Raw genomic sequence first — 23,600 nt, 5'->3', positions numbered from 1 at the left:
TACTTGTCCTAACTTCTTTTCAACCAAAAAAAAAAAATACATTTTTCCTAGCATCAGTGTTAATGTTCAAGCATCATCAGCGTGGTGAAGCTCGGTCTCAGACTGAAGTCCACTGAACTGCTCAGCTGTTCAGAGTGGGAAACCTGCAGGTGAAGGAGCTAGGACCGCGGATTCGGATTCGGAGCAAGCTCAGGTTGAAGACCTTCACCGACTTGACTCGCACTTCCTCCCGCCACCGCCAGGAGCGCCCGGGACGCGTGGAGCTCGCAGCGCGGCGGGAGCGGGTGGGGGTGTGGCTGCAGGCTGGGGCTCCCGCCCCGCCTGCTGCGCGGGTTCGCCGAGCCGGGAGGAGGGAGCGCTGGCTACCCTGAGCGGGAGGGAGCTTGCAGACCCCGGCTCAGAGTAGCTGTCTGGACGCCGTGGGTTTTGGGGTGGGGAGCCCCGGCGACTGTGAACATGGACCCCGCCGCGGGAGCCTGTCTCAGGATGCTCTTTCTTTTGTCTGCCCAGCCCTGGAGTACATTAGCAGCAGGGAATACTTGTGAGTACAGCAAATCTTTTAAAACTTATACTGACAACTTAGAATTCGTGTTTTTAAAAAAATAATTGAATTTTACAAATGGAATCACTGGCCTGTTTCTGAAAATGAGGCATTTAAAAAACATCGCAAAGTCCCAACGCTTGGATAGGATGGTTTACAATGGTTTTTCCACTTGTCAAGTCTGTAATACACAAAGCCTGTTTTAACTTGTCTGGAGCTGAATTTCGTCTGTGTGCTGTTGTTTTGAATATTCACTGAGAAAACTCAAGTTCTAGTAAAACCTAAAATTAACATGAGAATATTGAGGCAGAGAGAGACCAGAGCGAGAATTGCAGGAGATGAGGAGAGAAGAGCATGCCAATATGTCATTTATTTCTTTTTACTATTAACTCATTTTGCAGGATTTATGTCAGAAAAGAAATCGCTGGCCGACCTGGCCGTGTCCTGCATTAGCGTAGATGTTTGCAGTTGGCGCCCTGCGGAATCGGGTACCAAGAACTCGGGCGCTGCAGCGGCGGGCAGGCTCCGCAGCAGAGCCCAGGCGGCAAACCTGGATAGTCCCCAGAATTACGAGAAGGATAGACCCCTCAGAAGTAGAAGGCTTTTGCTTAAAGGAAAAACATAACCTGCCATTCAGGTTCATTTGCAAGTGCACATGCTTGTATATTGTGATGTGCTGTGTTTCTGATTTTGCTGGTTCAGTGAAGATGTATTAACCTCTCAGTTCTGGACTGGCAATGTGAGTCTGATCTAAAGATGCTAGCCAGATTGATTCAGCGGACCTCAAGGCATTTTAATCTGGAAATCAGAAAAAGTTTTCGAAGTGTTATTCAGATTGAAATCTCCATCATAGGGCTTTTCTTTCCTTGAGGGATTTTAAGAAAGTCCCCTTAGTCCTACATCCACATCCCATCCCCCTCAAGAATTTTTTAAAAATCAGGTTGTAGGGAGTAAGGCAAGCTATTATGCATTTCAAGAAAGTGCTAGTAGGCATGTTAGAAACCGAACTTGTTGCTGGGTATCCAGTTTTATCTGGGGGTGGGGTGGGCTGGGGAACTCTGCCCTTACCAGGAAGTTTGTGCTAAAGTGAAAAGCATTTTGCACAAATAGTTACCCTTCCAGCATTCATCCATATATGCCCCGAGGCTGTGATAAGTTTGTGTTGTCATCATGTAGTATCAGCTCATTTAATGCCATATTATATGAGTCACTCCTGAAAATGAGCCTTAGTCTCCTTTAAGAAAATACTGCCCCGTGTTTCAGAATTTTAATTCAGCTTTGGGCACAATTTCCATGAATCAATTAAAATAGGGGCATTTACATGAAATCCTTAGGTCCTGCAGTAAAGCATTTATCACTTTGCTAAGAAATTAAAAATGACTAGTACTAAATGATTTGCTAGTATAAAAGAATTGTAGAATAATTTAACATAGTACACTGAGGTGCAATGAAAAAGTCACCAGAGGTCACTCTTACTTAAAGGAAACATGGCTTCAAAAATCCTTCCCTTAGAAGAAGAGCGCTGTGCTGCCTTTCTTGTCTCCTTAGTTGTGATTACAGGATATTGCAAGATCAGTTGTTTTGATATTTCTTTATTTTCTGTTTGTATTATATTCCCTGAAATCCACAGAGGTATCACGTTCTTCATACTGAGCATCTTTTTTAAGAGTCACATGCTCTGAGGTGCTCGGTGTCTGAATATCCAGACAGATATCCTTTTCTGAATTGGATATATCTCTAAGCTCAGTTCGTCTGGGTCTCTGGCTGAGTCTTCAAATGTCAATGCTAGTTTTCACTTTTCAGCCTCTGTTTTATTTAGATGTGTTTAGTACTCTTATTAAAAGTTCAGTAAGTTAAAAGTACCTATGTAAATTTGCATAGCTAAGAACATTTTAGATACTATAGTTAGAGTCCTTGATCACCACAAAGATGGCTATTATAGTTGTTCAAGTGTCAAGTATATATTTAAATGTCTTTGCAAACTTAAAGCTTCATAGAGGCTACACAAACTGTGTTTGATAATTGATGGCTAATATCATTTGACAGTATCCTTTGTAGCAGTAGAAGTAATGGTGAATGAATCTTATTATAGTCTAGATTAGCTAATTTGACCAATTGGGTTTTTCCTTAACTCTCGAATATTTGGGAGGTGTTTGTTTGTATGTGTAGATGTATATACAAGCAAGGTATTTCAAACCCGTATTTGAAATTTGTTACTACATAAATCAAGGTAGAGGGTTCTTTTAGTCCTGTCCCATCATTTGAGAAATTCTAAAGAGGAGTTTGCCAGCAGGATGGGATTTAGGCTACCAACAAGAAATCACGAACATCAGCATTTGCTCAAGTCTTTTGATTGCTAACCTTTTATTCCTAAGAAGTGTTTTAAGAACTCAAGTAATCTTTTCAGACAAGACTTTAAAACTAACAAAAATGAAATATTCTTAAGCCCTGATAAAATAATGAGAACTGTATGTAAATTTTTAAAAAGGTAAAGATCTTCTCCCCAAAAGGATACAGTGACATTTTCCCTCCATTTACAACTGGTTCTCAGTAGTAAATTAGTCAGACGGGGGGGTCAACCTGGGTGAGGTTCTGGCATAAGACATACTCTCATACAGAACTTGGTTGAAACATTTGACATCTCAGGAATTATCCATGTTTTGATATGAATCTTTATAATTAATGGGAAATTTTAAGTCAGGAGGAGTCTACACAGGGCGAGAGTAATGTTTCTAAATAGCCAAAAACATGTTTTTTTTTTTTCTCTTATATTCTGTCTTTTTGAAGATAAAACAAGTTGAATGGACAGCATCCTCTAAAATATGGCCTAGGACCTGATATTTAAAAATTGTGCATCTCTACTTGGTCTGCCTTCTAGAACTCTTTGTATTTAGTCAAGATGAAAGTGTTATTCTAATGGAGTTATCCTCTTAAATGGAACGCAAGAGGAAAGTTAGAATACAGATTCCAAGTTAGAGTCCTGCTTTCCAGAAGTTGTTGTGCAGACAGTGGTTGGTTTGCTCACTTCCTACCATGAGCCACAAGTGGAAGAGGGCAATAGCTCTCTGTTTTAGGATTATCCCTGTGAATCTACTATTTGTTTATGAACTTTCAGATCTTTTGGGGGGGAGGAAGAAGAGATATAATCTGAATAAGAAAATGTCAATATTTTGATTGCATATTTAGTGTTGTAAATCTGTCTCCTGGATCGCATGTCACTTTGAGGAGTAATGTTCACTCTTTCCTGATTAAGGAACAACACAACTGGAATTTACAGCTGAATTATTTTCCCCATATAAGTAAAGTACAAGCTATAGCTAGTAGCTGCTGTCCTCCCTCCCTAAGTCTACTCCCCAGTGAATAGAAAAAGGACTGAAGTCTCTGAAAAGGTCTGAAGCCAGTGTTAGACATTTCAGCCACTGTTGATGGTGATTATTTGATGTAAATGATGACATTTATAGACCCAGGGGTTCAATTTAGTGAGTGTTATACACTCATCCGCACCTTGTTAAATCTCAGTACTTGTAATTTTCTCTAGAAGTCTCCTTTTGTTTCCTTCCCCTGTCAAAAGTGTCCTTCTTGTTGTGAGAATAAAAGATGTATTTCTGGCCCACTACAGGTGGGGCACACAGCTTGAATCACTGTTCTAGGAGTGGTAATCAGGATTTGTTTTTATCCAACAAGGTCTCTTCCCTGTTACGTCCTGCATATATATGAGAGGTCTCTGCCCTTGGTTGGGGGAGCAGATAAAGCCCATTTTGTTGGCCAACATGAGAGACAAACATGTGATCTTCATGTAGTACCTAGTGCTTGATCTAGGCAAATATATTAGCACCTCAATTTGAAGATTCGTATCAGATTTGAATCCTTTCTTCACTGGAGCAATGGCTCCTTATGTGCTAAAATGTTACTGTATCATCTTTAATGAAAGTTTATTAATATGATCCTCTAATAGATATTATCACACAATATTATTCTTTTAAAATAAAAATAACATATATAGTATAATAGTGAGACACTTGCTGTATAAATTATCCTAACCCAATAACATGATGAACCTTAAGAATTTGGTATAAAAATATATGCATTGCAGAATGGAGGAACTGAACATAATGCTACAACTGCTAAGAAGTATAAAATCGTGAGAATTGATTTAAGTGAATGTCTAATAGTGTGTTTATCATATGTCTCTTCTCAAGGATATTGTTTGTCAGAACTCCTGTCATTTCAATGGGCAGAGATTCTTTGTAATTATTTGCTAAGTGTCATCAACATATTCTGTTGCTATGTGAGCACAGTCAATCTCAAGTAATGCCACGTGTGCTAAGACAATACAGTCCATAAAGAAGTTTTCACCTTGGGTAATATGGACTAAAATCCTGCTACTGTTTTAATTGGTGCAGGCTTCTTTTTGCCTCAGTAGTGTGCTTAGTGGTTATCTAGAGTGAGTCGAATCCTCCAAGTTAATCAGGATTATCCCTGTGAATCTACTGTTTCTTTATGAATTTTCAGATCTTTGGGGAGGAAGAAGAGATATAATCTGAATAAGAAAATGTCAGTATTTTGGTTGATATTTAGATTGAATTATTTATGTCTGCCTACTTCTGAAAGGCATTAGACCATATGTAATATGTTCCTTGGTTTAGGGAGGGAGCCTATCAGAGGATGTGCCCCTGGAGCAGGTGAATGGGGAATCCATTCGTGATTCAGTGAAACATGTTGGGGAAAATGAGCATAGAATATAGAGAGAAGTATTTAGTAAGCACTGGAGCTTGGACTTTTTGGAAAGAGTCTTCAACAAACTGGTAAACGGACCGTGTTTTTAAAAAACATCATATTTGAATAAACTTCCCAGAAACACTGAGGTCAGAATATTTTTGAAAACTTAGGGAAAACAACATTTTTTTCTCCAAAAAAACTTACAGAGTCCATGTGACTATCAACACAGAGTGACAGGCGAGGCTAGAGCTGTGAGGGTCCTGAAGCTTATGCAACTGGGGGAGACTCTTTAAGCAAACAAACAAACAAAATGACCCTAAAGACACATTATCAGTGACCCTCCCACGCCTGAAAGCCTGTTCTGGGGAGAAGACTGGAGCTCGAGAATGTCTGCTCCTTTGAGTTGATTTGGAAAAAAAACCCCAAATCATTCAAAAGTACTAAATAAAGGACATATTCACTAACAAAAATCTCAATTAACTGAGCAAATTTGAATTTGAATTTTTCCCTTTAAATCAAAATCAGAATTTGAATATACAAGGATACTTATAAAAGTATAAAAGAGTTCAAACAATTTGGAATGAATAGATCCAGGGTTTACCTGCAATTCTAATTCTAATCCTGAAAAACAAATATGAAATTAACCTCTGGATCTTCTCCCCACTTACTTTTCAGAGCCTTTAAAGGCTTGGCTTCAACATACAAAGTTCTTCAGAGCAACTTCTAAAGTGTTCGCACTCCATCTGCCTACCTGGGGCCCGCTGCGGTGCTGATTGCTATAGCCTCTGTTGTATTGTATTGATTAACTTTTAAAAACTGAATTATTTATGTCTACCTATTTCTGAGAGGCAGTAAACCATATGTAATATGTTCCTTCAAAATATCATACTTGTTTTTTCCAGTTTGAGTTCTATGGCATAAGGTTAAAATCTTTGTGCTAATTAAAGTTATACACAACTTGTAAATACTGTAAAAACTAACACAACATTGTAAATCAACTATACTCCAATGTAAAATAAAAAGTTAAAAAAAGAGAGGGTATGATAGAGTGACCTTTTGACGTTATGCAGGAACATTGTTTAATAGGCCCACGATTGTTTAATTACCTAGAAGAATGCACCCATGTCTGATTTGGTCATTTACTATTTGATTGGAGTTTAGACGCTGAAATTGATGATTTCTTTTTTTTTTTTTTCCAGGGACATATGGTAACTACAAAGGTTTTATTGCCCTGTAGGACATTGATCAGTTTTTATGTAACCTAGCAAATCTCATTCTAACGTTCTTCCATAAATGCCTGTAAATTCCTAGTTTCTCAAAATGCGCTTTTACTGGATTAGTCATTAATGAGTTTATGATTCTCTGACAGGCATTTGTTCTATATTTGTACGTGTTGTGTTTTTAACTTTCTGAAAATAATGCTCTGACAGAGATTGCACATGTCTGGTACGTGTATACATAACCTTATGTGATAATACATGTGCTTAGTTTGAGTGTTGCTTTACAGTAAATTTCCTTTCTGGTTCATTAGAAACTTTACTTTTCAATAATAATATAAGGAGTCTGGCTAGCAATAAAAATATTCTCTTTAGTTTCCTGGTAGTGGGTATTTTCAATGTGCTGATTTGAAATAGTATTGAAACATAAAGTACTTGAAATTTTGAGTAGTATAAAGTTAGAAACTATATAATTTATTTTAAATATATGCCCATTTAGTGGACCAGTTTAAAAAAAAACCTCCCTCCAAGGCTGTTAATCACAAATGAAAAAATGATATATTTTATCTAGGCTATGGCTTTTATTAAGTTTTTACTCGGTAGTACATTAGGAAAAGATACTCATGGAGGATGTGCTAGTTATAGCTAACTCATGGAGAGAAACTTAAAAAAAGTTGGTTTTTTAAACTGGCAAATATGATACTTTTGGATGTGTCACTTTAGGGATATGGTAAATGGTGTATCAGATATTTAAATTTATGTGTTCCTAAGTTGTATCACCTGTGGTTCCATCTCTGGCCTTAGTGGCTGTCACCTGTGGAGAAGGAATTTTTATGCCACGTGTTCACTGGACCACTGTGGGAGGAAGGGGCTGGTGAACCTTGTTTGGAATCAGTGACAGTTTCTATAACCTCAGAAGCCACTTAACACTGTGGCATAGACCTAGGGTCCCCACTGGCTCGTTTCAGTAGCATCTCATTACTTGGGGTGTTCAAGACCCAACAGAGGGTTTCTCTGGAGCTTAGGAGCAAGCACTGACATTGCTGCTTGGATGAATGCAGGAGTGACCTGCTGCCTTGAGACATAAGACCAGGTGCCACCTGCAGTTCTTAAGGTTGTAATTAGTTTTTATTTTAACGTTTATAAATCCTCAGGCAACCAAAGAGCTTGATAAAGTTAAGCTAAATACACTCTTTCTTGGAGTGGTGAATTGGTGGGAGAAGTGGCAGAATGAACCCTGTGTGTGTACGTGTGTTTGTGTGTCTTAAGGGAGGCTGGTTGGGTAGAGAGACCTGCTGAAGGAATTAAAAACCACTGTCAATAGTTGTAAGAGAGGCACAGATTGGATTAGGTGACAATCCAGTTATGTGGGATTGAGCTATTTCTTACTTGTTACCATGCAGAACGGATGTTCTCCACTTTGGATTTCTGAGCATGTGAGCAATCAGGAAATACAAAGACATCTGCCCTGATCCAGTTGAAGCTATTACCTTCACGTGTCGGAGGTGTTTTGTGTTCTAGGATATTGATATGCAGCCACCTTTAGAACCAGCAGCACTTAACCTGCCTCTGAGGCCTTCCCAGGTCCTGGTTCCTGTTAATATAGTTCTAAGGAATGGCTGGTAGGATTTTGATTTAAAGGTGAGTAGATATAATAAAGGGAATCTGATTAACATTAGAAAATAATTCAGTAGTTTGATTCAGGTCAAGGAAAGTAATTTTAATATAAACTATTATGGAAGAAAATATTTTAAGAACTGTTAACTATTTTAATGTCTCAGATTTGGCTGATGTAAGAAAAATAATATGTTTCTATAGACATCTGTTCAAATATTTGGAGATTATCAAAATTAAGGATTTGTCATATAGCTTTACATTTGCTGTGTCTTTGATGATTAGAAACTTGAGAATAAGGACATTGCTATACACTAAAAGTATAATAATACAACATAAAAAGAAAAAAATAGCTGTGTAATGTCATCAAGCTGGCTAGCTCCTGTGTGTCTGTGATTCTTAGGCTTCTCTGCAACGTTGTGTTAATTCATGGAAGTTTTCTTTTTTAATTAATTAATTAATTAATTAACTTTTGGTCTTCATTGTGGCACTGAGGCTACAGGCTTTCTCTAGTTGCGGCCAGCGGGGGTTACTCTTTGTTGTGGTGCGCGGGCTTCTCACTGAGGTGCCTTCTCTTATTCCGGCGCACGGGCACTAGGCGCAAGGGCTTCAGTAGTTGTGGTGCATGGGCTTAGTTGCTCCGCGGCATGTGGGATCTTCCGGGACCAGGGATCGAACCCGTGTTCCCTGCATTGGCAGGCGGACTCTTAACCACTACTCCACCAGGGAAGTCCCGATTCATGGAAGTTCTGATAAGAAAACCTGTGAGCCTTGACATTTCAGAGCACGTCCTTTTCTATGGTGTGAACCATGCTGTCATTGCGAGGGGTTAAAAAAATTGGGAGACTGAAAGAGGATATGTTGAATAGAGTTTAGTTAAGGTATGTATAAGAGAGTTTAAGGGAGCAAACGCCAAATTACTCTTTGCTTTCTTAAAGTGACAAGGAACATTTCTGAAAAATACTTTTCCTGGCATAGAACACAGTAGAATTGACAGATCTCAGAGTCAATTACCTATTAGAGGTAAGTCAAATGATCTATTTTGAGCTATGGTACAAGGTTAACAAACATAATATTGATTTTCCAGATTATGAGAATAAATTTTGGATCATAATTATTTACTATTCTTTTGTCATGATGAACTACTGATCTATTTTAAGAAACCTGAAAACCTGATCTTTGGGAGATTTGCATCGCTTATTTCACTTGTTCTTCTTCTAAGTGATAGGATTCATTTGTTGGAAGATAGGCTGCATGTTTGCCTAGGAAAAGTTCCTTTTCCTCATGAATATTGCTGCAAGGTGAAACAGGAGTGGGAAGATACATCCTGCAGGCTATTGCGCATTTGAGCATGAAAAGGACATATGTTGTATCTTTTTTTTTGGGGGGGGGCGGTACATGGGCCTCTCGCTGCTGTGGCCTCTCCCATTGCGGAGCACAGGCTCCAGACGCGCAGGCTCAGCGGCCATGGCTCACGGACCCAGCTGCCCCGCGGCATGTGGGATCTTCCCGGACCGGGGCATGAACCCGCGTGCCCTGCATCGGCAGGCGGACTCTCAACCACTGCGCCACCAGGGAAGCCCCATATGTTGTATCTTAATCACGATCCCAGTTCCCTAGGGATGAGACTGGGTTACCCACCCTCCCAAAGCCTCCCTCCCAACCCCCAGCATCAACATGCCCAGAGCCTCCATGAGCATCTTCCTCCATTTTCTTAGATGGAGGTGATGCCGAATGACTTTCTGGGTTGACTTAACGTGGATTTGGCCAGCCAAAGAGGTGTTCTTCCTCCTTCACTACTTCCTGTGGGATCCATCCCCCTGAGGTCTTCCACTGTTACTCCATTTCCCAGGTGTAAGAGGGACTGAAGTGGGAGGATATCAGTGAGAATGAAAAAGTGACACTGCACACAAAGAACACTTTCAGGACTTAATGGCTGTTTGATTATATGTGGAGTAATAAGAAATGGGAGTGTGAAGGACTGGGGTATTGGCAAGTGACTTAAACAAAACTGGTAATTGTTGGTTCACATCATTTCATTTCAGGCAAGGTTAGATCCAGATGAGCCTGTGCCATCAGGATCAGCCTCTCTTCATCTTTCAGCTCTGTCTTCCCAGTGTCAGCTTGATGCTCAGGCAGGAATCTGCTTGGTAGCTCCATGTCCAAGGTCAACCTTCCTAGTCGCAGTGATAGAGAGAATGCTTTCCTCTATTTGGACTTTGGTCCTTATTACCCTGAAGCACTAAGCATGTATTTATTTGTTTATTCCCTCAACTCAAGTCCAAGAAAGCAGAGACTTCCTCTTTCTTTTTTGTTGTTATTCCTACTTCCTAATCCCCAGAGCACAGGGATGGTCCTGGAAGACAGTGGGTTCTCAATACATATTTGTTGGTTAAGTAAAAAGGTGAATGATTCTCTTTCCCAAAACATCCAGCAAGATCCCCAGATCTGACTTTCACTGTTTTGTCTGTGTTGTGACTGCTCTTATCCAGCTGCTGTGACAGGAAAGGGTGGCCCTTGTGATCAGTGGTGGAGCCAGGAAGTGATGGCAACTTGTTCCTTGACCAGATGCTTTGACCGCATCACTTTGACAAGAAAGCAAAATGCACAATCCATTTAGGTAATTAGTTTAACATCTATTATGAAAAGCACTAGCTTTCAGGCTCCTATTGGCTTCATAGAACAGATGCTTGGTTACATATCTCCCTCCTTGATCAGATTTTAAACTTCCTGAAAACAGAATGACGCTTCTTTGTTCCTACAGTGCTTTGCTGATGGTACTCGGTAAGTACCAAATAAATGGAGAAATTAATATATTTTAAATATGCTACCTTGAAAGTATATAGAATATCTGCAGAATCCCTCTGTGTATTTTATAATCATATTTTAGGTGGCCTAATAAAAATGAATTTTTATGTGACTATCCCTGAGCTCTCTACTAGCCAACTGATTTGTTCATGGAAGGATCCATTGGCTGATTTTGAGTGTTTTGTTTTCTTCCAGTAGGAAAATGCCTGACATAATTTCTGACCCAAGGCTTTGATAAAAAGCATGGTGCCTGTTCTAAGAGTTGCTGGGAAGCCCTGAGGGAGAGCTGGAAAAGGCCAGGTGTCAGGGGAACTACCAAAGACCAACAAGCAGCAAAGAGGAGGCCTTCTGGCAGGTATTATTAGGCAAGATGACTGTATCTAGGGAGATCTTGATCAAGTCTGATCTTAGCAAGCCTCCATATTCAGGAGGAGCCTGAAACAGAGGTGCCTGGGGGCAGTGTGTAATTGGCATTCTCCCCAAGCCTGGTTCATAGTGTCTACCTGATACTTGAAGCAGCATCTAATCCAGGTGGGAAAGGCTCACTGCACATCAGGGCAGAGGGCTTGCAGGTGCACAGGTGGCCACTGCACTTCAGTATATGTGTCCATTTGTCTCCTTGACACCCATGAGGCTAAATTCATTTGGGTCACAGCTGCCTCTGGGAGTGAGAACCATGGACTCTGTGTCCAGTAACCTGCAACATCAAGTGGAAGCTCCCATTGTGCTTGCAGACTTGACCCCCTGGTCTAGAGTGAGGGATTTCTGAGTCTGTTTATGGCTGGCCATTATTGTCAACAAAACCTGTTATTATCTTTGAGAAGTCTTATGACTAGCTAGCTCAAAGGCATGACAAAATGCACATGCTATCACTTTAAGACTATCTCTGTTTTCAAACAAAGATTGTTTGTATTTTCAGAATTACATAGAAGGGCACAGTGGAGGTATATAAATGAAGATGATTCCAGCAGCACTCCTTCAAACAGCATAAAACTATAAAATTCAACAAGATGTACTAACATAATGAGTCACACTTTCAGATAGGCAGTGGAGTGGAGTGGTTATGAAAGGAATGTTTGGATTAGGTTTCTGCTCCCACTGATTAATGCCAGCTGTGTGACCCTGGGTAATTTGCTTATCCTTTCTGTGTCTCAGTTTCCTTGTCTCCAAAAATATAAGTAATAATTATACCCCATCTCATAGACCTGTTATGAAGATTAAATTAATTAATATATATAAATAATGCCTGGAACATAGTAAGTCCTCAGTGAATTTTAGCCACTACTATTGCTCCTGTTAATCTCAAGTGTAAAATCAGAAATGTGACTTTGGTCCATGACTTTGGGTAGAATAATCAGATAAGCAATTTTAGGGAAAGGCATTTATACTGGGTATTTCCATTATTCAAAGTATTATCACTAATACTGCAAGATTAAGACAATATTACAAAAGAAGAATATTTAAAAATAAGTTTATGTCATAGAATTAGAAACTCTAACAGTACATTGATATGTTTCAGCTTTCTGTAATATTATATCTCTCTAAACAATAAAGCTTTTCAGATTAAGCTATTTGGATTAAATTGTCACTAGCAACTTTAACTTCTTTTAGTTTCATATATATATATATATATTAACATCTTTATTGGAGTATAATTGCTTAACAATGGTGTGTTAGCTTCTGCTTCATAACAAACTGAATCAGTTATACATATACATATGGTCCCATATCTCTTCCCTCTTGCGTCTCCCTCCCTCCCACCCTCCCTATCCCACCCCTCCAGGTGGTCACAAAGCACCGAGCTGATCTCCCTGTGCTATGCGGCTGCTTCCCACTAGCTATCTATTTTACGTTTGGTAGTGTATATATGTCCATGCCTCTCTCTCGCTTTGTCACAGCTTACCCTTCCCCCCGCCATATCCTCAAGTCCATTCTCTAGTAGGTCTGTGTCTTTATTCCCGTCTTACCCCTAGGTACTTCATGACCTTTTTTTTTTCTTAGATTCCATATATATGTGTTAGCATACGGTATTTGTTTTTCTCTTTCTGACTTACTTCACTCTGTATAACGGACTGACTCTAGGTCCATCCACCTCGCTACAAATAACTCAATTTCGTTTCTTTTTATGGCTGAGTAATATTCCATTGTGTATATGTGCCACATCTTCTTTATCCATTCATCCGATGATGGACACTTAGGTTGCTTCCATGTCCTGGCTATTGTAAATAGAGCTGCAATGAACATTGTGGTACCTGACTCTTTTTGAATTATGGTTTTCTCAGGGTATATGCCCAGTAGTGGGATTGCTGGGTCGTATGGTAGTTCTATTTGTAGTTTTTTAAGGAACCTCCATACTGTTCTCCATAGTGGCTGTATCAGTTTACATTCCCACCAACAGTGCAAGAGTGTTCCCTTTTCTCCACACCCTCTCCAGCATTTATTGTTTATAGATTTTTTGATGATGGCCATTCTGACCGGTGTGAGATGATATCTCATTGTAGTTTTGATTTGCATTTCTCTAATGATTAATGATGTTGAGCATCATTTCATGTGTTTGTTGGCAATCTGTATATCTTCTTTGGAGAAATGTCTATTTAGGTCTTCTGCCCATTTTTGGATTGGGTTATTTGTTTTTTTGTTATTGAGCTGCATGAGCTGCTTATCAATTTTGGACATGAATCCTTTGTCAGTTGCTTCATTTGCAAATATTTTCTCCCATTCTGAGGGTTGTCTTTTGGTCTTGTTTATGGTTTCCTTTGCTGTGCAAAAGCTTTGAAGTTTCATTAGGTCCCATTTGTTTATTTTTGTTTTTATTTCCATTTCTCGAGGAGGTAGGTCAAAAAGGACCTTGCTGTGATTTATGTCATACAGTGTTCTGCCTATGTTTTCCTCTAAGAGTTTGATAGTTTCTGGCCTTACATTTAGGTCTTTAATCCTTTTGAGTTTATTTTTGTGTATGGTGTTAGGGAGTGATCTAATTTCATACTTTTACATGTACCTGTCCAGTTTTCCCAGCACCACATATTGAAGAGGCTGTCTTTTCTCCACTGTATGTTCTTCCCTCCTTTATCAAAGATAAGGTGACCATATGAAGGAAACGATAGCAAAGATCAATAAAACTAAAAGCTGGTTCTTTGAGAAGATAAACAAAATTGATAAACCTTAGCCAGACATATATTTTTCCATTAGCTGAAAAGGACTCCCCAGATCAAGACAATATGCCTCTGAAACATATACTGCTTGTTATCCGGCTGTTTTTTATGAAGTCTTCTAAGACATATAGTATCTGACCATCAATATGGATTGTTTGACATTTATGATAGTGAAATGAGTGTTAGTGTCCAAGTCAAACGTATTTTGTATGCTTTGGAATGTCATCTCACTTAGAATGGGTATGAAAACTTTGGTGTGGATCCTTGGAAAGAGAGCATTACTGCTTGATTCTGAAAGGTTAGGTTTAGCCCCATCTCTTGAATTTTCTCATGTCCCCTTTTCTGCAGTTATCCCATTACTGACTTATTCAAACCCTCTAAATCTCTGGCATTTACTATTTTAAAAAAATTTTTTATTTATTTATTTATTTTTGGCTGTGTTGGGTCTTCGTTTCTGTGCGAGGGCTTTCTGTAGTTGCGGCGAGCGGGGGCCTCTCTTCATCGTGGTGCACGGGCCTCTCACTATCGCGGCCTTCTTGTTGGGGAGCACAGGCTCCAGACACGCAGGCTCAGTAGTTGTGGCTCACGGGCCTAGTTGCTCCGCGGCATGTGGGATCTTCCCAGACCAGGGCTCGAACCCGTGTCCCCTGCACTGGCAGGCAGATTCTCAACCACTGCACCACCAGGAAAGCCCTGGCATTTACTATTGTGGTCTTCATGATTTTCCTGTCTCTACCTCACCTCCTTCTGATCCATTTGCTATCCTGCTGCCAGAATAATCTTTCTAAAGACCACTTACCTGATGATCTTGCTTTTCTGGGTAAAGATTTTCGAATCTTCCCTCACATCACACACACACACACACACACACACACACACACACACACTTATTCCTTGAAAGGTCCCTTCCCTTCACTTACTGTTCCTAGTCCCTCCTTTAACTGACCCTAAAGTACAACCACCACCTAGCTACACTGGCATTCTTCCATCAGGACTTTCACTTACCCCTCCCTCTACTTCTGGCACTTTCTCTCCACGTCTTGTCTTCCTGTTGACTACAGTCATCTAGGCTCTTACAGATCCATTTCCAGGAAACATATGCTCACAATAAAAATAAAAACATAAAATGCAAGAGGAAGAATCATCAGAAATAATAAACTACAGAATTAGACCAAAATAAATGTATATATTGAAATAGATTTAGGATATAAAATTTGTTTTATATGTATAAAGAAATAAAAGATTAGAAGAATGAAAGAATAAGAGACTATCAAAATGACCAAGTAGAATTGAAAAAGTAATATTGAGAAATGAAAAATGTAATCACTGAAATAAAGAATTTAGTGAATGCTGAAAGAGCAGATTAGACACAGGTGAAGAGAGACTCAACAAATTAGAAGACACATTTGAAATAAATAACCAGCATGCACCACAGAGAGATGAAGAGATGGAAAATATGAAAGCCAGGTTAGGGGACAGGGTACACTGATTGAGTTCTAGAAGGAAGAGCATGTGGGAAAAAGAAATACTAAAGAGATAATCTATGGGAATTGCCCAGAATTGAAGAGAGTCACCAATGTTTAGATTCAGGAAACCTCTCAGATCCCTAGTAATACAAAGGAAAATAAATTCCCACCCAAAACAACACTTTATATTGGAACTGTAGAACACCAGAATCAAGAGATGTTAAAAGCAGATAAAAGATAACTATAACAAATAAACAAACAAAATCAGAGACAAGAACTGTTAAAGTTCTGAGAGGGAATAATTACCAACCAAGGATTGTAGACTCTGACTTTCTCTTTCTTTCTCTTTTAAGAATGAAGGTAAGATAAAGCCATTTACAGAAATATAAAATCAAAGAGCATTTAAGATGAATTAACCTTCACTAAAGAAGTGTTAATGGATATACTTAGCAAGAAAGAAAATTATTACAGAGGGCAGTTATGAGTACTTATAATCTAGTAGCTAGAAACAAATGGCAGGTCCTCAGGTATAATCACATATTTGAACAGTAATAAAGCTGTTTGTACAGCAACATCTTTATGAAGTTGATGGAATTAAAAGGAAGAAGACAAGATAAATCTAAGTGATCAATTGAAAATATAGTTGGAAAAGCCTTACCAGACTTAAAGCATTCTAAGGTTCCTGCATTATTTTGTTTAATTTTAGGCTTTGTTAAATTGTTAAGCAGAATGTAGTGTAAAATTTTAAGGATGACCACTAAAAGAAGAGTAATACGACATATACATTTCAAACCAGTAGGAAAAATGGAATGGGATGGGGGTAGATTCCAGTCTGTTCAACAGAAAGCAAGAAGAGAGGGGAGGAGAAAATAACTGAGAAAAATAGACAAATAAGCATAAAATAGAATAAAATGAAGTGATAAGGATATAGAAGTTTGAATAAATTATTTCCAACTTTGATTTTAAGGGTATATATATAACAGTTAGAAAATATTATTCAGGCTTTTCAATTACATGTGGAATATTTACATTTTTACTTAACCATAAAAGCAGTTTCAATAAATTTAAAAGAATTAGTAACATAAAAATAAAATTTCTTAAAACTGAAAAGCAATAATGTATCTCAATTATAAAAGCTCATATTGTGCTGAGTTAGATGAATGGAAAACAATAATTAAAAAAAAAAACCTAGAAACATGGTCACATTTTAAACCACCAAAAATAATGATATAAACTGATTTGCTATAATGAAATGAGAGCTAGTTTGACTTCAGCAGAGCTGTAATACCAGAAGCAAAAAGAAATATAAAAATAATATAAGTTCTGAAGGAAAATGACTTTTTTACTAGAAACTATTATTTAAACCATCGTAAAACATGACTGGAGAGGATGAAGAGGGGGACTAAAATCTTGCTAATATTCTTTGAGAAATAGGTAAAATTTAACCATAGACATTGTTTAAAAATTGAGATAAAGTATTGCATTATAAATAGAAGGATGATCAGTAGAAAATAAATTAAATGTGATATTTTGTGTACTTTTCAAAATCATGAAACTGATTTTCCTTCTCAGAAAAAGTCCTATTTTCTGTTTAATGTTTTATTATGATTGCATGTTTTTTCATTCATTGTTCTTTCATCTGATAGTGAGAATATTCTTGGTTAAACAAAGCAAGTTTGTACTTTAGAATAGGTGTATGAGGCTATTTAAGCATGTGGATTTTTTTTTACCCAATATATTTTTTTTTATAGACTACTGTTGGCTTGCGGAAGCAGGCCTGTGAAAACTGTTAAGGATGATGAGTAGCACCACTGGGTGGATTTGGGTGACACAATGTGATTCATGCCCTTGGCATCTTACTATTATATGTAGAAATTTTCACCAATTATTGTTGCTGATAAATAACTCAAACATTTTCCTGTAAGTGATTAAAATATTTGTCTATTTCTCAGATTTTTAAATAGAATGAAATTGGATCTTATCATGCATTTTCTATAAAAATCTGGAGTTCCCTTTAGGTTAACAGATTTGTATCTTTTATAAACTAATTTTAAGTTCTATAATCTTACATAATGCTTATATTTAGTCTTATGTATAATATACATATAGTCAGGTATACGAAAGAAAAGGCCATTTCCATACCTGGTATAATTCAACAAATCCTGTGAATTTTTAATTTCTACTTGCTGCAGAATTAAAATGTTTCACCTTCTATTTGACATGAGTGCTGTACACCAGCACAGTTTGGAAGTTTCGTACAGAAAGAGAAAAAAATACCCTCTTCAGTTAAATTTTTAAAGAAATGTTTCGCTGTACCTTGTGAAAATAATACCAAATAGTTATTTTATCTTTTTTTTTGCAAATATGGACATTTTTTTAAAACATCTTTATTGGAGTATAATTGCTTTACACTGGTGTATTAGCTTCTGCATCATAACAAAGTGAATCAGCTATATGTATACATATATCCCCATATCCCCCATATCTCTTCCCTCTTGCATCTCCCTTCCTCCCACCCTCCCTATCCTACTCCTCTAGGTGATCACAAAGCACTGAGCTGATCGCCCTGTGCTATAGGGCTGCTTCCCACTAGCTATCTATTTTACATGTGGTAGTGTATATATGTCCATGCCACTCTCTCACATTGTCCCAGCTTACCCTTCCCCCTCCCCATATCCTCAAGTCCATTCTCTAGTAGGTCTGCATCTTTATTCCCGTCTTGCCCCTAGGTTCTTCATGACCATTCTTTTTTTTCCCCTTAGATTCCATATAAATGTGTTAGCATACGGTATTTGTTTTTCTTTTTCTGACTTACTTCACTCTGTATGACAGACTCTAGGTCCATCCACTTCACTACAAATAACTCAATTTCGTTTCTTTTTATGGCTGAGTAATATTCCATTGTGTATATGTGCCACATCTTCTTTATCCATTCATCCGATGATGGACACTTAGGTTGCTTCCATGTCCTGGCTATTGTAAATAGAGCTGGAATGAACATTGTGGTACCTGACTCTTTTTGAATTATGGTTTTCTCAGGGTATATGCCCAGTAGTGGGATTGCTGGGTCACATGGTAGAACTGTTTGTAGTTTTTTAAGGAACCTCCATACTGTTCTTCATAGTGGCTGTATCAGTTTACATTCCCACCAACAGTGCAAGAGTGTTCCCTTTTCTCCACATCCTCTCCAGCATTTATTGTTTGTAGATTTTTTGATGATGGCCATTCTGACCGGTGTGAGATGATATCTCATTGTAGTTTTGATTTGCATTTCTCTAATGATCAATGATGTTGAGCATTCTTTCATGTGTTTGTTGGCAATCTGTATATCTTCTTTGAAGAAATGTCTGTTTAGGTCTTCTGCCCAGTTTTGGATTGGGTTGTTTGTTTTTTTGATATTGAGCTGCTTGTAAATTTTGGACATTAATCCTTTGTCAGTTGCTTCATTTTCAAATACTTTCTCCCATTCTGAAGGTTGTCTTTTCGTCTTGCTTATGCTTTCCTTTGCTGTGCAAAAGATTTTAAGTTTCATTAGGTCCCACTTGTTTATTTTTGCTTTAATTTACATTTCTCTAGGAGGTGGGTCAAAAAGGATCTTGCTGTGATTTATGTCATAGAATGTTCTGCCTATGTTTTCCTCTAAGAGTTTTATAGTGTCTGGCCTTCCTTTAGGTCATTAATCCATTTTGAGTTTATTTTTGTGTATGGTGTTAGGGAGTATTCTAATTTCATTCTTTTCCATGTAGCTGTCCAGTTTTCCCAGCACCACTTATTGAAGAGGCTCTCTTTTCTCCATTGTATATTCTTGCCACCTTTATCAAAAATAAGGTGACTGTATATGTGTGGGTTTATCTCTAGGCTTTCTATCCTGTTCCATTGATCTATATTTCTGTTCTTGTGCCTGTACCATACTGTCTTGATTACTGTAGCTTTGTAGTATAGTCTGAAGTCAGGGAGCCTGATTCCTCCACCTCCGTTTTGCTTTCTCAAGATTGCTCTGGCTATTCGGGGTCTTTTGTGTTTCCATGCAAATTATGAAATTTTTTGTTCTACGTCTGTGAAAAATTCCAGTGGTAGTTTGATAGGGGTTGCATTGCATCTGTAGACTGCTTTGGGTAGTATAGTCATTTTCACAATGTTGATTCTTCCAATCCAAGAACATGGTAATTCTCTCCATCTGTTTGTATCATCTTTAATTTCTTTCATCAGTGTCTTATAGTTTTCTGCATACAGGTCTTTTGTCTCCTTAGGTAGGTTTATTGCTAGGTATTTTATTCTTTTTGTTGCAATGGTAAATGGGAGTGTTTCCTTAATTTCTCTTTCAGATTTTTCATCATTAGTGTATAGGAATGCAAGAGATTTCTGTGCATTAATTTTGTATCGTGCTACTTTACCAAATTCATTGATTAGCTCTAGTAGTTTTCTGGTAGCATCTTTAGGATTCTCTATGTGTAGTATCATGTTACCTGCAAACAGTGACAGCTTTACTTCTTCTTTTCTGATTTGGATTCCTTTTATTTCTTTTTCTTCTCTGATTGCTGTGGCTATAACTTCCAAATCTATGTTGAATAATAGTGGTGAGAGTGGGCACCCTTGTCTTGTTCCTGATCTAAGAGGGAATAGTTTCAGCTTTTCATCATTGAGGGAGATGTTGGCTGTGGGTTTGTCATATATGGCCTTTATTATGTTGAGATAGGTTCCCTCTATGCCTACTTCTGGAGGGTTTTTTATTATAAATGGGCGTTAAATTTTGTTGAAAGCTTTTTCTGCATCTATTGAGATGATCATACTGTTTTTATCCTTCAGTTTGCTAATATGGTGTATCAATTGTTTGATTTGCACATATTGAAGAATCCTTTCATTCCTGGGATAAACCCCACTTGATCGTGATTTATGATCCTTTTAATGTGCTGTTGGATTCTGTTTGCTAGTATTTTGTTGAGGATTTTTGCATCTATGTTCATCAGTGATATTGGCCTGTAGTTTTCTTTCTTTGTGACATCTTTGTCTGGTTTTGGTGTCAGGATGATGGTGGCCTCGTAGAATGAGTTTGGGAGTGTTCCTCCCTCTGCTATATTTTGGAAGAGTTTGAGAAGGATAGGTGTTAGCTCTTCTGTAAATGTTTGACAGAATTCGCCTGTGACACTATCTGGTCCTGGGCTTTTGTTTGTTGGAAGATTTTTAATCACAGTTTCAATTTCCCTGCTTGTGTTTTGTTTGTTTATATTTTCTATTTCTTCCTGGTTCAGTCTTAGAAGGTGGTGCTTTTCTAAGAATTTGTCCATTTCTTCCAGGTTGTCCACTTTATTGGCATAGAGTTGCTTGCGGTAATCTCTCATGATCCTTTGTATTTCCGCAGTGTCAGTTGTTACTTCTCCTTTTTCATTTCTAATTCTACTGATTTGAGTCTTCTCCCTTTTTTTTCTGTTGAGTGTGGCTAATGGTTTATCAATTTTGCTTATCTTCTCAAAGAACCAGCTTTTAGTTTTATTGATCTTTGCTATTTCCTTCATTTCTTTTTCATTTATTTCTGATCTGATCTTTATGATTTCTTTCCTTCTGCTAAATTTGGGGTTTTTTTGGTTCTTCTTTCTGTAATTGCTTTAGGTGGAAGGTTAGGTTTTTTATTTGAGGTGTTTCTTGTTTCTTGAGGTAACATTGTATTGCTATAAACTTCCCTCTAGGACTGCTTTTGATGCATCCCATAGGTTTTGGGTGATTGTGTTTTCATTGTCATTTGTTTCTAGGTATTATTTGATTTCCTCTTTGATTTCTTTAGTGATCTCTTGGTTATTAAGTAGTGTATTGTTTAGCGTCCATGTGTTTGTATTTTTTACAGATTTTTTTCCTGTAATTAATATCTAGTCTCATAGTGTTGTGGTCGGAAAAGATACTTGATATGATTTCAATTTTCTCTAAATTTACCAAGGCTTGATTTGTGACACAAGATATGATCTATCCTGGAGAATATTCCATGAGCACTTGAGAAGAAAGTGTATTGTGTTGTTTTTGGGTGGAATGTCCTATAACTATCAATTAAGTCCATCTTGTTTAGTGTTTACTTAAAGCTTGTGTTTCCTTATTTATTTTCATTTTGGATGGTCTGTCCATTGGTGAAAGTGGGGTGTTAAAGTCCCCTACTGTGATTGTGTTACTGTTGATTTTCCCTTTTATGACTGTTAACATTTGCCTTATGTATTGAGGTGCTCCTATGTTGCATGCATAAATATTTACAATTTTTATATCTTCTTCTTGGATTGATCCTTTGATCATTATGTAGTTTCCTTCTTTGTCTCTTGTAATAGTCTTTGTTTTCAAGTCCAAATAATTATTTTATCTTTATATATGTATCTAATGAGATACCTGAGAATGCACTGCTTTATTCAGCCGTAATCTAATTTTTTATTTACTTGTTAAATGTGTGTGCATGCGCATGCGTGTGCATACACGCACACACACACACTTCCTAAAATGATTGGGTTTTCTACTCTTGTAACGGCAGTGGCCTGTATTTTGGATAAACATGAACAATTAAACATAATGATTGTTTTATGGAAACTTTTTGGGCAGAGACCCAAGTTTTCAGTGAGCTGTTGCTATTAATAATTAAATAATTTTTAGGTAAACATTACATTAAACAACAATGCTATATTATAATTGTGTACCTCAGTGGATTAAACCTGAAAATATTTACCAGGAATTAATTGTGTTAAAACTTTAGGTATCATTTGAATCCAAATTCCAAAATATAAAATTTTCTTTTTTCCCCTATATATTTTGTGTATATTCTTGGAACTCTGCAAATAAATTACTGTCTTGTTTTTTTTCCCCTCCGGGAAAATGAGAAAAGCAGTATTTTATGGAGGGATCATTAACAGGTACTTGTGCTTTGAATGGATTGATTGTACTTGCTGCCTTCAGCTATGAACATCTTTTTGACAACTGTTCCCTGTTGAATCTCTTGGAGAAAAGAAGGAAGAGAGGAAAGGAGGAAGACAAGGAAGAAGGAGAGGGTGAGAGGGGGAGAGATGGATGGACAAAAGGAAAGTATTTCCAAGTTGCAAGACAGCGTATGAATGGAGTTTTATCCATAGTCAGACAAGCTTTTTGAAACTTCCAGTTGATTATTTAAAGCACCAAATACACATTTCTTTGCAATGATGTGTATTTTGTTTTCTCATTCTACTACAAAGCAATGAATCTTTAGCTTTGGATTATGTTAGTTATTTTATTTTAAATTTTTTCCAATGAAAATGCCCAAATTACCAAACATAGTGTAAAAAATTCTTGTGTAACTTAAATCTTGTCCTAAAATTTCAACAATTGTTATAGTATTTATGGATCAAATATTATAGTATAGGTGTTATATTTTTGTTAAATTTTGTAAGTTTTTAAAGTCACATGGACTTTTAGAAGAAGCATTCCTGTAAATATAAAGGAACGTCTAACCCTTTCATGTTCACCACAGGTTTTTAAAAAATTTGTGCAGCAGTTTTTAATTCTTCTACAATCATATAATACAGAGAGAAATACATAATTTTGTCTCCAATTTTCAGTGGAGAAAATTGAAGGATAAAAAAATATCTCTAAAGTTTCAAAATAAATTATTCACTCAAAAAATATTTATTAGGTCCTTGCTCCATGAAGCAACTTATATAGAAGCAACATTTGTAGAAGGAAATTATGTGACTTGGCAATTACAGTATTTTGGTAATTCATGTGAACAATGTATGAACAGAAAAATATAAAATTGCACACTTTTTTATTGAATAAATTTGACTTGTAACATTGCATATGTTTAAGGTATACAATATTGTTACTTTGATACATTTATATATTGTTAATGTGATTGCTGAAGTAATATCACATTATATAATTATAATACACATGATCACGTTATATAATTATAGTACAGTATTACTGTCTATTTATTAAACTGTTTGTTAGATCTTCATGGCTTATTTACCAATTCTTACAAGTTTGTACCCTTAAAGACCATCCCTCTTGTCCCTGTCCCCATCCCCTAGTAACCACCATTTTATTCTGTTTTTCACAGGTTTAACTTTTAGTTTTCACATGTAAG

General features: G+C 37.3%; 1 protein-coding gene across 1 annotated transcript in view; it reads left to right on the top strand.

The window, feature by feature from the left end:
* Positions 1-456: 456 nt before the first annotated feature.
* The window catches only part of LOC114884218 (contactin-associated protein-like 3), a 186,548-nt gene continuing 163,404 nt past the window's right edge, over positions 457-23,600 (top strand). Inside the window, exon 1 of the mRNA XM_029203031.1 lies at positions 457-541. Within this exon, the coding sequence (XP_029058864.1) occupies positions 457-541 (85 nt within the window). The remainder of the gene's footprint in view (positions 542-23,600) is intronic.

This window comes from Monodon monoceros, unplaced genomic scaffold, assembly GCF_005190385.1.
Source record: "Monodon monoceros isolate NGI ecotype Baffin Bay Population unplaced genomic scaffold, NGI_Narwhal_1 Super_Scaffold_5, whole genome shotgun sequence".
NCBI lineage: Eukaryota > Metazoa > Chordata > Mammalia > Artiodactyla > Monodontidae > Monodon > Monodon monoceros.
This window is presented reverse-complemented; position numbering and strand designations above follow the sequence as displayed.